The sequence below is a fragment of the Lynx canadensis genome, chromosome A3 (genome assembly GCF_007474595.2).
Source record: "Lynx canadensis isolate LIC74 chromosome A3, mLynCan4.pri.v2, whole genome shotgun sequence".
NCBI lineage: Eukaryota > Metazoa > Chordata > Mammalia > Carnivora > Felidae > Lynx > Lynx canadensis.
In genome coordinates this window covers 82,179,019-82,196,611 of record NC_044305.1, presented here as the reverse complement: position 1 = coordinate 82,196,611, position 17,593 = coordinate 82,179,019, and the positions used below count along the sequence as shown (strand labels likewise).

Here is a 17,593-nt window from a genome sequence, read left to right as displayed (position 1 = left end):
AGGAAGTGAACTGAAGAAACGGCTCCGTGTTCTCCATAGGCCCGAATTTGTGAACAGAGGCCCCTCAATTCCTCTTCCGTCCTTAACGCGGACGTCCTGGGATCAACTGGAAAAGCTCCAGCTCAGGCGGTCAGGCCAGCAAAAGGCGCATAGGCGGAAGGACCCGCCAGGCGGACCCGCCAAGCAGGTCCTCCAGCTTGCCCGTCCTCGCAGCCTCCGCTCTAAAGCAGCCCTTGGTTTCTACCCTTCTCTCCTCACCTTTGGAGTCCCCAGATCACCCCCACCCTCATCTCCAGCCTTGGCCGGCACCGCCCTCTGTCCCTCCCTCCCCCCTCCCCCTTGGGGGGCTGACTCGTCCTGCTGCCACGTCTCACTGATGACATCACCAGGGCCGCTCGGTCTAGCCAATCGCTAGGGGGAGTCCGAGCGAAGTCCAAGCAAGCGAGTCAGCGGGGCGGGGACCAGGAGGGCAAGAGGGTGGGGAGGTGAGAGAGTGGGAATGGGGCGAGCGACAAGCTCTCAAGTACGCATGCACCAGAGGCGCGGGTTTGGCGGGAAGTTGAGTCCTGGTTGACATACCGCACCGTCCGTCTCCAGCTCCCGCTGTGGGTTCGAACTCTCTTTCCCGGCGTGCACGCGGTGCGGCCGCCCTTTGGGCTGTGTAAAGACCCCTCGGTCTAAGGCTTTCCTATTTCCTGGTTCGCCAGCGGCCATTTTGGGTGGAAGCGATAGCTGAGTGGCGGCGGCTGCTGATTGTGTTCTTAGGGGACGGAGTGGGGAAGACGTTTGCTCTCCGGAACAGCCTATCCATTCCTTTCCCTCGATTACCCGTGGCGCGGAGAGTCAGGGCGGCGGCTGCAGCAGCAAGGGCGGCGGTGGCGGCAGCTGCAGTGACATGTCCAGCATGAATCCCGAATAGTGAGTGCAGGAGAGCACCGGTCGGCTGGGTCCGTGGGCCTGCTTGGAAAAGCTTAAGAGGGGCGAAGAGGGCTGAGGCGGGAGTGAGGGCCTCGGCCAGGGTGAGGTGAGGGTGGTAAGGCAGGAGATGCTGGTGGCCCGGAGTCGGGCCCCATTGTCTGACGGAAGAGGGGTGGCCGGGGGGAGGGGTCGGGTCGGAGGGGTGAGCCGCCCGGGCCTGGACCAGGTCTGGTTGGAAGCCCTCAGTGCCGGGCCGGTGCAGAGGAATAGTCTGTTGAGGGGGTTGGGGAGTTTGGAGTCGGTGGTGGGGCGGCGGAAGGGGGGGTAGTTTCTCGCAGAAGCAGTGACTTTTGAAGGAAGACTTATTTTTAAGGGGGGAGAGGATAGACTGGGAGAGCTGTCCTAGAGGGCACTGTCAGACCCTGCGCCCGCACTCTGCGGAGCTGTCAGAATCGTCAGGGGTGGAAACCTGCTTTTACTTGTAAATCTTGAGCTTGTTGGCTCTTTCTTTCACTCTCCGGCCAGGCTGCAGGTAATATGGATGCTTTTCCCACTGCGTGGGATTGAGGGGAATGAGTAGATGGTGAGAAGAGATTTTATTTTACATTTTTAGTTTAGTTTTTTTTTTTTTTTAACTTATTCCCTGGGGTTCTTCAAGAACTCACGGGGCCCATTGCCTTTTTTTTTTTTTTTTTTTAAGAGGACACTGAAGTCATTTTGTCTTGTGTAGGTCGAGAAAAGAAAAACAACTAAGACGTAGGAACATTTTTCTGATGTTATCAAACTAAAGGAAGACTGCTGTCAAGTTGAAAGAGAAACGAATGGGCTCTATGATCTGTAGGTTTTGGATTACCTTCTTGAATGCTCGAAGATAGGGAATGAGGTTCCATGACGTGTCATGAAAAGTTAATGCATTTCTTTTCTTACTCAAGAAGTCACCACAGCATATGTGACACACCTGGCACCTTTCCTGGGAACTGGTGTTCACTTTTTCTTGGGAAGATTTCTTTGGGCTGTCTTTAATGGCCCTTAAAAAAAAAAAGTCCTCCTTCAGCTTACATATATAAATTAATGAATGGAGGAGATTTAATTGGTGTTCTTCAGCATCAGAAGGCTTTGGGGTAGAGAGGGAATTTTTTTTTTTTAAGCAAAAGTCAGTATTTTAAAAGTTGACTTTATTTGCTTCTTTGGTCAGTTAGTGCTAAACAGTTCCCCTAAAAGGTCTACCCATCAGTTTAGCTGACTGTCATGTGTGTGTCACATGGTTCTTGCAAAATGCATTCTGACTTCAAGTTTTGTAATACGGTGGTTTGATGCTGAAATGTCCCCTTTTGCACTAAACAGAAGCCATTCTATTTCATTAAAATTTTATATACTTTAAGAAATTGAGGATCGTGTTCCCATAGTGCCGTGTTTGCTATGTTGGCAGTTTTTAATTTCTTTATCAGACTCCTAGGACAAAGTTGGTTTTGCACAATTAGGGAGAGTTGAACTTGAGGATCCTAATTTGGTGGTTTTCCTGGCAACAATAAAGTACATGGATTTGTCACTTTATGGAGACTTGTAAACCTTGTCCATTAGGGGAGTTCCTTCTATTTGCTGAATATATTTAGTACTATAAATAGATTTTGAAGATTAGTTTAACAGAACCATGACAAATTATTTGGCCTCTGAATTTGTTTCTCCTTCTATAAAATAGGATAGCAGTCAGTATTCCTATCAGGGTAGTTGTGAGATTCAAGTGTATGCAAAAGAAGAGCACTCCAGGTGGTGTGTGTCATGTCATTATCATGTGTGACATTCTAGTAGTGCTAGGATTTAGGAATATAATCCTTACCCTTAAGGAGTTTATAATGGAGTATAGAAAATAGTTTGGTAAATGCCAGTAGAGTTCATTCCAGATGTGCAGCATGGATAGGAGCAACAAGAGTTCACAGGAGGGTGGAGGGTTGTGGTTGGACAGTTGGGTTCAGGAAGAATTTATAGAAAAGAGGCTTGTGAGAGAATTATTAGCAGTAGATTTAGAGAAGCTCTAGGGAGTGGGGAGGATTTTTCAAGGGGGAAGAAAGGAAAATGGTTAATAAATGGCAATGATAGTAATTCTTAAGTGCCAAACCATCCGTTAATGATCTCAACAGGATCAAACCCAGAAGTCATTTTTATACTTTTTCTGCTATCGAGTATGCCCGTAACTGGCCAATTATACTTCTAGTCTATACTGTGTCTAATAAAATAGGAGTTGGGAAAACCTTTGAAGAGCATTAGTGAAAATTACTTGGAGAGGAGGTGATGGGTATTTATTAGGGAAGGTCACAAGGGCAAGCAGCAAGCAGATTTTAACAATGTGACTTGCGTTTTTTTTCTTTTTGTCTTTAATGAAGCTAACCATCATAAAAGTAGTTAGTGAAAGATCGGAAAATAGAGAAAGAACAAAAATTCTTATACGTCTATTTACTTTAGTACCTGTTCTAAACTTTAAAATCTTTTATTTTTTCTTAAATTAAAACTTTTAATGGGTGAATGCTTTCACAATTCTGTGGTGTTGTCTTAATAGCTTATACTTAGAGCCGTATATGTTAGGTATAATATACGTTACAATACGTGTGTATTTTGGCATACACATATGTTGATGTGAAAGGGTAGAACACTAGATAATGTTTAAAAGTGCTCTCTAAATATTCCTTGTTTTTGGTTTATCATCTAATTTATCTTATTCCTTTTAGAAACTTTTAAAATCTGCTTCATGGGTGCCACTGAATTTGGTAAAATGAAAATGGGTTCTTGATAAAAGAAAAAATTTGGTTCTCTCAGAAGGAACAGGGTTTTTTTTTAGATTATTGATCAACATATAAGATTGCCTGTTGGTAGTTTTTTTATTGAATGCTTTTACTTTATGATCTTTTAGTTGTAAACTTGGTTTGGGAGGAGGAGAATGAGAAATATAGCAGCCAAAGATTAAATTTTAAGCTGTCCCTTTGACTACTTTCTACATTATTTGGCTGATATGGGAGAAATGACAACCCTGGGTTATCTTTATGGCAGAAATTAAGGGTAATGACTGATTTGTGAATTTCAAGTACAAACAAGAAAAAGCAACTGGAAGTGGAATCTCAATAGTGGGAAAAGTAGGTGAAAAGATCAAATTCTTCTTTTTTCTGGAGATCTGAAGATTTTTTGAGCTAGGTGGTGAAGCAGGCAGTGATTATTTCAGCACACTGGTTAAGAAATACTTAGCATTATTGTCATACCAGAAACATTTTTCTCTAATCCATAAGCTTTTGGTGGATTTTTTAGTGTCAAGAAAACCATTTTGGCTACTTCATCTGTAAGGAGTGTGTTAAGAATAAAGTGTGGGTACTTATCATGGATATACCAATTAACTACAATAGGAAGGACTATAGTCATCTTCTTGGATCACCTGTAGTTCTTTAATGTAGAAAAATTTTATAGTGGGGACCCTGGGTGGCTCAGTCAGTAAAGCGCCCTACTTCGGCTCAGGTCATGATCTCATGGTCCGTGAGTTTGAGCCCCGCGTCGGGCTCTGTGCTGACAGCTCAGAGCCTGGAGCCTGCTTCGGATTCTGTGTCTCCCTCTCTCTCTCTGCTCCTCCCCCGTTCATGCTCTGTCTCTCTCTGTCTCAAAAATAAATAAGCATTTAAAAAAAAAAGTTTTATAGTAAATGCCTTGTTTATGTTTTAACACGGCTTCCGAATGATGTTTGAGATCATGGCCCAGGATTTAATCAGTCTTTCAAACTTTGCTCTTCTAACAGGAGACTAATAATAGTAGACGTAATGAACATTTGCCTTTTTCTTTCTTTCTTTTTTTTTTTCTGCCTGCACTTTTAACATAAGAGTTTGAAAGTAAAAGCAACTTAATATGTTTTGTTATCTGACAATAAGTATGTCATAATTGGCTTTGGTACACTTTTTTTTTAGCACTTTTTTTATTAGAAAAGAAATCAACTAAAGTAAGTTGCCTTTTTTTGGTTGTCTTGATGAGTTTTGGGTGGTGTTGATAATGGTTTGAAAAATTCAGAAAAGTTTAAAGAAGAAAAATAACCAGTATTCTCACCATCCAGAATATACTTTAATTTCTGTAGAGAATCAGCATGTGTGATTTTTTTGGGGAGTGTGTTTCCGGCAGCTATGTAGAATCTACAGCATGAATCTTAAGAGTTTTGTGTGAATATATGATCTTGTCAGGTCATTTGAAGAGAACTGAAATTTGGCATTTAATATTTTTTTCATCATTAAGTTAAAATGAGAATTTTTGACAGGTTCTTACATATTCCAAATAAAAATTTTTAAAAAATATTAAAAGATGAAAGAGCTTCAGAATCCAGTGTTCTCTTGAAAACTCTTTAGTTGACTTTTAAAGAGAATTTTGCTTTCTGAGTAATTTTGTTTCTTGGATATTTCAGTCTTTTTTATTCTGAAAGCAGTCTTAGTAATTTATCTATGTGCTACCATTTTGTTATATTCACATCCTACTAGCAATCCTTTGTGTGCATGTATTTCTTTCCTTGGCAACCTTTGACTATACGTTTAGGATAGTTTTACTATTTGCCATTGTAGTAAAGTTTCATTTTTGATAATTAATAGCTTTATTTTTTTTTTTGCTAATGTTATCTATTCTTGTCTCTTTCTAATGTATGAAAATATTTAAGGTCAAGTAAAATGCTTTTTAAGGTTTCTGAGATTTAAGGTTTGCTAAAAAATACTTTGAGTGTTTTAAGATGAAAATAAACTAAAAATGGATATAGAATGCCAGTGCATGAGGTATTTTATTTATGTAGCTTATCAGCTTTTTACCATTGTCTGAGCTCAACTTTGGAGTTTCAGTAAAAGAGGCAAAATGCCTCCTCCCTCCCCCACCAAGGAGAGAGGCATGGTCAGACTACTCCTCTCTTTTCCTGTAGAAGGTGGAGCTGAGATTGCCTTTTTGATGTCTAGAATAGTATTTAGGGAAGAACACTTAGGTCTTGGCTTTTCTTTCAAACTGCTCTGTGTTTCAGATAATAAATAAAAGGGTAATGTGGGGTGATATTTGGAAAAAAATAATAGTCCTGAGGAGTGAGAGAAAAAGTGTTGGTTTGTTGAGAAATGGGGTACAGAGGAGGAGTAGGAAATGAAGTTTTCCTTGGTAGTTTTGTGACTGGTTGGCTCAGTTGCTAGGAGCACTCTGCTTTATTAAATCCAAGGTTGTGACAGGTTCCGATTAAGTTTACACTGTTCCCTGTTTGTAGATTTCCTAATTCTGACAGGTGGTGGTCATGTAAACGCCTTTGTTTATAAGGGGGACCATTCTTTGGAAACATCATTTTTTTTTTAACAGAAGCTACTATTTAATGAGTGCTTACTATGTGCCAGCCACCTGGCTTCAGGGGCATTTTTTTTGCAGTCTGTGCTTCAAACTAGTGAGCAATTACATAAATTATGTAATTGAAGTTTTCTATGAACTGTGATAGATTCAACTTGTCTGAATATATTTCCTTTGAATAACAATAGTACTTAAATGGAATTATTCTTTGTTTTTTTCACTCTGCCTATAGATATTTTCCAATAACTTGATTTAGGGCAGTTATTCTTTTTTTGTTTTGTTTTTTAATTCCCGTTGACATATATTGTTATATTAGTTTCAGGTGTACAATTACACCTGCAACAGTTCAGCACTTCCATACATCACCTGGTGCTCATCACCACAAATTCACTCCTTTATCCCCATGCTTATTTAAGCCACGCTCCATCACCCTTCTCTCTGGTAACCATCAGTTCTCTATAACTGAGAGCCTGTTTCTTGATTTGTTTCTCATTTTTTTTCCCTTTTGTTTCTTACATTTCAAATATGAGTGAAGTAAGGTATTTGTCTTTCTCTGACTTACTTCCCTTAGCATCATATGCTTTAGCTCCATCCATGTTGTTGCAAATGGGAAGATTTCATTCTTTTTTATGTCTGAATATTCCATTGTGTATATACACACACACACACCCCACATCTTTTTTGTCCATGGATCAATCGATGGACACTTGGGCTGCTTTCATATCTTGGTTCTGGTAAATAGTGTTGCTATAAACATAGGTGTACATGTATCCCTTTGAATTAGTGTTCTTGTATTCTTTGGGTAAATATAAAGCAGTTTTTCTTAACCCATTTATTATGGTCATGTACTCCTAGGAGCATTTGATGAAATCTGTGGACATGCTCCCTTTGTGCATACATACTTAAAACATTTTGCATAAAAGTGCATGCTGTTTATACTCAGTTTAATTTAAAGTCTGGTATTGAGCTAATTAGCTTTAAAATGTGAGATTTATTTGGGTATGCTTTATTTTCGTGAACTATTCTGTGCTTTCCTTTTTTTTTTTTTTTTAAATGCTACCTTTCTGTTTCTCATTGAATTACTAATATATGAGTTGTTTCCAAGAGCCTTGAAACAGGCACATGAAGTTCACAGAACATTAGTGTTTGCATTAAGAACAATAGATCATTTCTGTAGTATCTTTACTACCTCAGTAAAGGATATAGTTAGGATAATGCCTAGCCAAGTGTGATATAGTCTTAAGTGTTTGATGAAACTTATACAAATAGTCGAATAGCTAGGTTTATAAAAGGACATTTGAAGCAACTTTGTGAAATACACACTGGATAATCATTTAGTGCTTTATTTGTAGATTGGTGGCTAGCACCTGTCTTCATAAAGACCAATTGGATTCATCAGTTACTAAAGCTAATGAAGTCTGAACTGTAAAATTTACCATGCTTTTTTGAGCCAAGCTGACTTATTTTCTACCAACACAAATGTTCTAAGTTAATTTAAGCAGTGAATCACACTTTACTTTGTATTTGGTCAGGTCCTGTGTACTAGTTCATAATCGTTTGACTCATTCTGATAGGTTTTATATGTATGACTTAAGGTTTTTATCATCTGAGTATGTAAAATACATCATTGAAGGAATATGGTGTGATAAAAAACAGCATTTGGAGTTACAAACCCTAGGTTTAAGTTCAGATTGACACTTACCTCTGCAAGTCATTTATGCATTTTTCGCCTGTTTCTTTCTCTATAAAATGTGATTAGTACCACCTCAGTTCTGAGTCTCAAGAGTAAACTGTACAGTGCTATAGAGATGTTATTTGACATGTATATTCTAATAAGGGATATTAGACTGTAAATGGCAAGTGGTTTCAGTTTTAAAGCTTTTCTCACACATGATTACTCATCACCCAATTAGTCTGTTTTTGTCTACTTTAACAATTTTCTTAATACACATTTAAAAAAAATCTTCTAGTAAATGCATACCTATGTGTGTGTGTATATGCATGCACACACACACACAGGGGTAATTTCAACCTTACAAGAAAGCTTGGTAAAGAAAACAGCCAGCCCTTTCTCTGTCATTAGTTAGAATATGCTAGGAGTTGGGGCAGGGGATGGGGGGGGGAGTTTTTTTTTTTATTGTGAAAGATGGACTCTGCTCGCAGGTGCATACCAATTTGTTAAGAAGGTGACTCATGGGGGCACCTGGGTGGCTCAGTAGGTTAAGCATCGGTTAAGTGTCCCGCTCTTGATCTTGGCTCTGGTCATGATCTCTTCGTGGGATGGAGGCTGTGTGTCAGGCTCTGTGCTGGTGGCATGGAGCCTCCTTGGGATTCTCTCTCTTCCCCTCCCCAATCCATGCTTTTCACTTTCGCAAAATAAATAAGTTAACTTTAAAAAAAAAAAAATGTCTCATGCTCAAACAAGTATAATTGGTATCACAGTATTATCACAGATTAAATCTTGTGATACTTTTAAAAAATAGAATGGCAGAATAGGTGATGCAGAAGATTTAGAGAAAGGGCCACTGATTTCTATCATTAACAGGAAGTTTTACTTATGTTTTCTTTAGCTGGAGAGTAACAGAGTACTGAGGAGGACTCTCCAGAACCTTGATGCTAGTCTTGGGATGTAGTCAAGAGCTAACAATTTGAGTTGTCATCAATAGCCAGAAATTTTATTTATGTACATTCTTTCCTTCAGTCCTGTGAAGAAATAGTGTCCTAGGTTTACAGATGTGGAAACAAAGGCAGAGAAGAGTTTAATGGCTTGCCTAAGGGCATTCAGTAAGCAGCAGAATTGGAATTTTAACTCAAGGGCCTGTGATTTCACAGTCCTAGTATGCGGTTTCCAACTTACTGTGTGTGGTTAACTCTAGAAATTTAAAATTTGAGCCAGTTAATTAGGCGACTAACATTTTTGTGGTCAGTGTCTTTTAAAATTTATGATTAGAGAGGTCTTTTTAAAAATGTTAAAGGTTTGTGAAATACATGTTACGAGGTACATATTATGGTCTTTGACTTTCTCTTTCACATCTTGGGTTGGTATTTAAAGCTTCCTTAGGCTTGAAGTCAATTATTGTATCCATTCTCAGTTTTTCTACCCTCATGACTATTCTTGAATATTTATACTTGGGGCCTTGGAAGTCATGGATGTGTTTCTGTGAGTAAAGCAAGTGAAGCAGAGAACTGCCTTTCTTTTGCTGGAGAGGGCACCCTTGCTGCAGACCATGTTACTATGTTGTGTGTGCTAGGCTTTGGGAGTTGTGACTGGTGTGATCATAGTACTTATAACTGTTAGTTGGTAATTTTTAAACCTTTATTTTAGATTATACTAGTAAATTCCTGTGGTATTTTGTCACCATCATCTGAACAGAGGGTTTGGATAAATAGCTTTAAAGTTTTTGTCAAAGCTCTTAAAGGTTTTCGTCACGTTACCTAGTGGTTTGGAGGGAGGAAGGAAAAATAATAATAATTGCCACTTATTGTGCTTCTGTAATGTGCCAGATACTGTGCTACAGGTTTTAGAGGCATTTTTTTCTAAATCTGACAAGAAACCCAAGGTAGAGGGTGGAGCTTGAATTCAAATACCGGTCGTTCCAGCTCTAAAACCCGTGCAGGCTTTGAAAGGTAAAAGAAGTAGAGGATATTTACATCTCCTCCCTGGCATATTTTTCAGGAAATACTGGTTACATAGGTTGTAAGACCTATCTACTTTTATTGTCCTCTTGTATGACTTGCCGCTTTGTTTAGAGCTACCAAAGTATCCTTCATTTTCAGAATTCCAACTTTGAATTTTTGGAACACTTCTAAACTGAGCTGAAATGGAACCTGGAAAATTAATTTATTGTCTCTAAATATCAAAGAAAAACGTGTACTTTTATGAATAGCTTATGGGGACAATTTTTAAAAAATTGCTTGGCTAGTTCGTTAAATTTGGAAGAAAGACTGTTGTACTCTGAGATACTTGATGATTACTTTGACAGTGCTTTTGTCCATAGCTGAAAATTTATTTTTTATTGTTTTTAAGTTTGTTTGTTTGTTTATTTATTGAGAGAGAGAGAGAAAGAAAGAGTCCTAAGCAGACAACGTACTGTCAGTGCAGAACCCTGTGCAGGGCTTGAATTCCCAGACTATGAGATCATGATCCAGCTGAAAACAAGAGTCGGACCCTGGTGCCCCTGTTTTGTTTTTTATGTAGTTTAGTCTTCAAAGTAATATGTGCTTTATAAAATTCAAACAATGGAAATATGTGAAGGAACTAAAAGTTTTTACCTCTTTTCTCCAGCCTGATGGTCAATTTTGAATTGTTTTCCATGGAGCATACTTAAAATGAGTGAAGGGGAGCACCTGGGTGGTTCAGTTTGTTCAGCATCCGACTTCGGCTCAGGTCATGATCTCACAGTTCTTGGGTTCTAGTCCCACATGGAGCTCTCTGCTGTCAGCACAGAGCCTGCTTCAGATTCTGTCCTTCCCCTTCCCTGCTCAAGTGTGCGTGTTCGCGCGTGCTCTCTCTCTCAAAAATAAAACATTAAAAAAAAAAAGTGAAGAAGAAAAGTTGATGTCAGACACAGTTAACTGCAGCCCAAGTTTTTATTAATCATTCCATACCCTAGAGTCTAATAGAACAGTGTATAGTTTAATAGTGAATTAAAATTTGGCCACTGTGTCATAATATCATAGTCATAATTTTGTTTTAAATTTTTTATGTGAGCTTAGGTTATTTTCAAGTATGACATTTATAAAAAAGGTAGAATAACATTCTACCTTTCTCAAGGGAATTTGCTCTGGATGAAAAACACATTTACTTTCCACTGAACTTTTAAAAATAGTAGGCCTTTTCTAAGATATAGGTGACATGAAGTTTGTATTTTGGGAGTACTGTGTGGATAAAAACGACTTTATATTATAGCCAATTGTTTTGCTTTTGTCTTTTCTTCCTTGGTATGTTTCCAGAGGGTGGAATATTGAAAGTTGTGTTAATGTCAGTCAGCTTTCTCTTACATATGACCTATGTTTGGTAATCTAAATTTTATTTCATAAAAGAAAAATGTTTATTCTTATTTAATCCAAAAAATTGACTTCATATACTTGTGGCTATATTGGGAATGTGCCAGTGCTATCTTGACTCTGCTCTACCTATTTAGAAATCATTTATGTTATGGTAGTAATGCTGGATGAACTTGCAGAGGTGTTAAGTCTTTGGGAAAAACCTCTGGTTAAAACTTTTCTTCCTCTCAAATAATTTGTTTTTTGTTATAAGAGTAATATGTATTTATTGCAGACTGTGAAAAAAGTAAAGAAGGTATCAGTTGTAATCCTAAAATTTAGAAGTGTCCATTTTCTCCCAAATCTTTTGTGTATGTGAACATTTTTTAAAAACAAAAGTGGGAAATGAATTATACTAAACAAAATGTAATCTTTTCACAAGTGTTTCACATAAACAGTCTCTACAGGTTTTAGAATTCCCAGTAGCATTTTATTTTATTTTATTTTATTTTATTTTTATTATTAATGTTTATTTATTTTTGAGAGACAGAGAGAGCATGAGTGGGGGTGGGGCAGAGAGAGAGGGAGACACCGAAACTGAAGCAGGCTCCAGGCTTTGAGCTGTCAGCACAGAGCCTGACTCGGGGCTGGAACTTGGGAATGGCAAGATCATGACATAAGCTTAACCAGCTGAGCCACCCAAGCGCCCCTCCCGGTGGCATTTTAGATTCAGACATAAGTGGATTCATCCCTTACTACGTATTTTATGTACACTGTGGTAACTTCATGAGAAGGAAACCACTTTACCTAAGTAGAATTTTGAACCAAAGTTTGTTTTTGTAACTTTTTTTTTTTTTAATTTTTTTTTCAACGTTTATTTATTTTTGGGACAGAGAGAGACAGAGCATGAACGGGGGAGGGGCAGAGAGAGAGGGAGACACAGAATCGGAAACAGGCTCCAGGCTCTGAGCCATCAGCCCAGAGCCCGACGCGGGGCTCGAACTCACGGACCGCGAGATCGTGACCTGGCTGAAGTCGGACGCTTAACCGACTGCGCCACCCAGGCGCCCCTGTTTTTGTAACTTTTTTAAAGTATAATCATGTTCTCACAATAGGGACTTTTTAAAAACTACAGAAAATTATCTGTTAGTGCTTGCATGCAAAAATGGCAGAGGTATCAAGATTATAATAGAGAATTTCCAATATTGCTGAAGTAGACCATGAATTGACTTACAGGAGATAGTGAAAGAATTTTTTTTTCAATCGCCGTTATCTTTGATGCCCCCACCACCCATTTGTTAAAGGCTGTTTATTTCCCTGAATCTGTCTCTTTCTATCCAGCCTTAATCTGTCAGTCTACCTTAACTGTCTTTGCTTTCTCACTGAATTATCTCCTGTTTAAATTAAAATGTAATCTTTGCTCATGTTAATATAAGTTCAAGCAGTTCAAGAGTTTTCTCTAATACTTGTGCCTCAAAAGCAGCTTTTAAGTCTTTATTTTGTAGATTCCAGCAAGATTTCTGATTTGTTGATTTAACTTGAGAAAACACAAAATATGTCTCTTATGTTTAAAAAATAACAGCTAGCTTTTCTTTTTCTTAAAAAAATTTTTTTTTAAATGTTTATTTTTGAGAGAAAGAGAGACAGAGTGTGACCACAGGAGAAACAGAGAGAGGGGGAGAAACAGAATCTGAAGCAGGCTCCAGGCCCCAAGCTGTCAGCAGAGAGCCTGACACGGGGCTCAAACCCACAAACCAGCCCCACAAACCGTGAGATCATGACCTGAGCTAAAGTTGGATGCATGATCGACTGAGCCACCCAGGTGCCCCAGGAGATAGCTTTTCAAAGAGATTGTTATTTTGTGCCCATTTCACTAATGTCCTCATACTTAGTGTTTTTTCAAAAAATATTTTACTCCTTCCATCTTTGTATTTATCCTGTTTTTATTTTTTTATGTTATTTTTTAATGTTTATTTTTGAGAGAGAGAGAGAAAGAGAGCACGCACAGGGGAGGGGCAGAGAGGGGAGACGGAGTATCTGAAGTGGGCTTTGTGCTGACAGCAGAGCCCAATGTGGGCCTTGAACTCACAAACTGAGATCATAACCTGAGCTGAAGCCGGACGCTTAACCAACTGAGCCATCCAAGCGCCCCTACTTTGTGGTTTTTTAAAAATCTTTTTGTTTTGAAATATATTTATAGAAGAGTTGTAAGAATAGTACAGAGAATTCCTGTATATCCTTCACTTAGCCTCCCCTAATATTAACATCTTGCATACCAAAGTACATTTATCAAAATTAAGAAATTAACATTGGGGGCGCCTGGGTGGCTCAGTCGGTTGAGCTTCTGACTTTGGCTCAGGTCATGATCTCGCGGTCCATGAGTTTGAGCCCCGCGTCGGCCTCTGCTAACAGCTCAGAGCCTGGAGCCAATAGATCAGAGGCTGGAGCCTGCTTTGGATTCTGTGTCTCCCTCTCTCTCTGACCCTCCCCCGTTCATGCTCTGTCTCTCTCTGTCTCAAAAATAAATAAACGTTAAAAAAAATTATAAAAAAAAAGAAATTAACATTGGTACATTATTAACTAAACTACAGACTTTTATTGTAGTTTCTCTAGTTTTTCTCTTAATGTCCATTTTCTATTATAGAATCCAGTCCAGGATACCATGTTGGAATTACCTGTTATACATGTTAGCCTTCTTCAGTCTGTGTTTTTCTCAGTCTCCTGTTTTTCATGATCTTCACACTTTCGAAGAGTGCTATTAGATATTTTGTAGAATGTCCTTCAATTTTAATTTGTCTGATGTTTTCTCATGATTAAACTGGGGTTATGGACTTTGAGAAGATACCTTAGAGGCGGAGCACTCTACTCATCACATTGTATCAGAAGGTACATGAAATCATTCTGACTTCTTACTGATGATACTCACCTTAATCAGTTAAGGTGGTGTCTGTCTGGTTCCTCCATTGTGAAGTTACTGTATTTCCCTTTCCATACTCTTAGAAAGCAGTCTTTAAGAGCGCACACTCAACAGAAGGGAATTAAGTCCATCTTCTAGATGGAGGAGTATTCGAAGAATTTGTGGGCAAAGTTAAAGCCACCACAGTAATAAATATTTGAGGGGACATACTTTGAGGCCATGTATATATCCTGTTTCTCCTTAAAGTTTCACCCGCAAATTTTAGAAGTCATTGTTGGATTTTGCCTGCAGCAGTTATTACTGTGGTGATCTATTGATGATTTTCTACTTCTCTTATTCCTTCTACATGTATTATTTGGACTCCTATAAGGAAGATTGATCTCCCAGTTATTTATTTAATAATTGATACCAGTATGAACTCATGGTTGTTTATTTTATTCATTGGCCTATAACCCAATACATGGTTTATTTTGTGGTTCAGGTTATTCTTCCTTGGCCAGTGAGGGAACTTTCTGTTGGTTCCTGTGTCCTTTTAACATGCCGTGTCCCCATCCATTTTTTACCCCTAGGATTTTGCCAAAATGTTAATCAAGAATGGCCATAGATCTTCTTTAGTTGTGTCTCACAACAAAAGAGACCTGATTAAAAATGCAAATTTAAAATGTTCTCTGGTCTCTTAGCACATGCTTTGTAAAAGGTACAATGCCAGATTTTTGGATATACAGATGAGTAAGTTAGTTTATCTTCATACTCACAGGTATGTCTGTGAAATGAAGGGAATTAAGGAAATGGATTTTCTTTTTTTTGAGAGAGAGAGAGAGTGAGTGTCTGAGCAGGGGAGGGGCAAAGGGAGAGAGAGAATCTTAAGCAGGGTCTCATGCCCAATGTGGAGCCAACCAGGAACCAGGGACTTGATCTCAGGACCATGAGGTCATGACCTGAACTGAAATTAGAAAATCTAATTTAGAAGAATGTGGTGATTTTGTAACTCTATAGATTTCTGAACTAGAATAATCTATTTTTTTTGCACTCTGGTCAAAATTATATTGTAAACTGAAAATCCAAATTCTTGGGGAATAAATGAAAACACCTTTGCTAAACTGTTCTTGACTCTATACCAGAATTGTCACCTCGTGCTTTCTAATTATAGATTTTTGTGTTTTTGTCAGCATTTTTACTGTGTTCTGTTTTGTAAATTATAGTTAGAGACATATCTTTAAGCAGTCTCGAATCTCTGAATTCTCTTGAACATTTGGTATATTAATAATTTAGAAATAAGCTACTACAGTAGTAGGTAATTTTAAATGTTCCAGTGCAAGTAATGTGCTATTGATCACACTCTCCAGGTATGTGTATTCAGTAAGAGGAAGAAGTTTGTGAGTTTGATTTTGTTTGCCATTCTCCTCCAAGTCTCTTGTCATGTTAGTAAAACTGGAAAAAGTTTTTACTTTTTCCAGTGATTAGCTCATTGCAGAGAAGAGTGCTCAACTGTTCATATTATTTTTAATAGCTGTGAACTGTAAATTATCAGAAACTCATAAATTAACTGTTTTAAATTTTTTTTTTCAACGTTTATTTATTTTTCGGACAGGGAGAGACAGAGCATGAACGGGTGAGGGGCAGAGAGAGAGGGAGACACAGAATCGGAAACAGGCTCCAGGCTCTGAGCCATCAGCCCAGAGCCCGGTGCGGGGCTCGAACTCACGGACCGCGAGATCGTGACCTGGCTGAAGTCGGACGCTTAACCGACTGCGCCACCCAGGCGCCCCAAATTAACTGTTTTAAAATAACACTGTAAAAGTTAAAAAGAATGTGATAATTGAAAAAGTTGATTTTTAGAAAATTAACTGTTAATTTCTTTTAACCATAATGTAATTTGTAACACACTTAGGAAGCATTCTTGTTTTTTTCCAGCCTTATGTTTATGCTGAAATAGAGAAAGTTGATCTTTAAGGTAATGAACAGTATTCAGGCAACATTTGTGGCCCAGTGCTGTCTTTTATTGTAACAGGGTCCAATACAGCTGATTCAGGGGGTGTTAATTGAGTGTTCACTGGATGCCTGGCACTGTGCTCTGGGAGATTGGTGATTTCAGGGCATTTGTTGTGTCTAAATTTCTGTTAAAAGCTAAGTAAAGTAGTATCAGTGGTGTGATTATTCTTGCTAACTGCAATGTAAATTGTTAACATGTACTCATTGCTAATGTTCATCATTCTTAAGAATTTATTTGGTCTTGGGTGCCTGGGTGGCTCAGTCAGTTAAGCATCCGACTCTTGATTTCAGCTCAGGTCATGATCTTGCAGTTTGTGGTTTTGAGTCCCATGCTGGGCTCTGCATTGGCTGTGCAGAGCCTGCTTGTGATTCTCTCTCTCTCTCTCTCTCTCTCTCTCTCTCTCTCTCTCTGCCCGTCCCCTGCTTGTGCACATATGTGCGCATGCTCTGTCTCTCTCTAAAAATAAATAATAAACTTTAAAAAAATTTTATTTGGTCTAAGCAGGATGTCAATAGTACTAACGTCAGTTCAGTATTATTTATTATGGGTAAATTTTACAGTCATTATTCCCTTCCCCTCCTTTTTTCTTTAGGATCTCAAACTGGAAAGGATGTTAATTATTTATTAGTTCATCCTGTGCTTAAATCCCCTTTATGACTTAAGAGCTTCTTGTTTCCTTCTATGATTTTTATTTTGTTGCTGAGTAGGGCACTTTGGATTTTTTTAAATTTTTTTTTTCAGATATAATTAGGACAATAAGTGTACTATGATAACTTGGTAAAACTAGAAAAACATTTTAGGTAATACATAATCACTGTGTAAACCTAAGTAGCAGTTGATGGATATCTACAGAGATAATCACTTCTGAACGTTTTACATATTGCTTACATTTAACTAATTGCAATCTAAATTTAAATTGTGATATTTGGGTTTCGCTTTAAGTGTATCATTTTTAAAAATTTTATTTTTTAAATTTACATCCATGTTAGCATATAGTGCGACAATGATTTCAGGAGTAGATTTCTTAATGCCCCTTACCCGTTTAGCCCATCCCCCCTCCAACAACCCTTCCAGTAACCATTTGTTCTCCATATTTAAGAGTCTCTTATGTTTTGTCCCCCTCCCTGTTTTTATATTATTTTTGCTTCCCTTCCCTTGTGTTCATCTGTTTTGTTTCTTAAAGTCCTCAAATGAGTGCAGTCATATGATATTTGTCTTTCTTTGACTGATTTCGCTTAGCATAATACCCTCTAGTTCCATCCACGTAGTTGCAAATGGCAAGATTTCATTCTTATTGATTGCCGAGTAATACTCCATTGTGTATGTATATATATACATACCACCATACATACACCACCTCTTCTTTATCCATTCATCCATCGATGGACATTTGGGATCTTTCCATACTTTGGCTATTGTTGATAGTGCTGCTATAAACATTGGGGTGTGTGTGCCCC

General features: G+C 38.4%; 1 protein-coding gene across 1 annotated transcript in view; it reads left to right on the top strand.

The window, feature by feature from the left end:
* Nucleotides 1-707: 707 nt before the first annotated feature.
* RAB1A (RAB1A, member RAS oncogene family) overlaps nt 708-17,593 on the top strand; it is a 30,896-nt gene continuing 14,010 nt past the window's right edge. Inside the window, exon 1 of the mRNA XM_030310714.1 lies at nt 708-918. Coding sequence (XP_030166574.1) covers nt 896-918 — 23 coding nt within the window. The 5' untranslated portion in view covers nt 708-895. The remainder of the gene's footprint in view (nt 919-17,593) is intronic.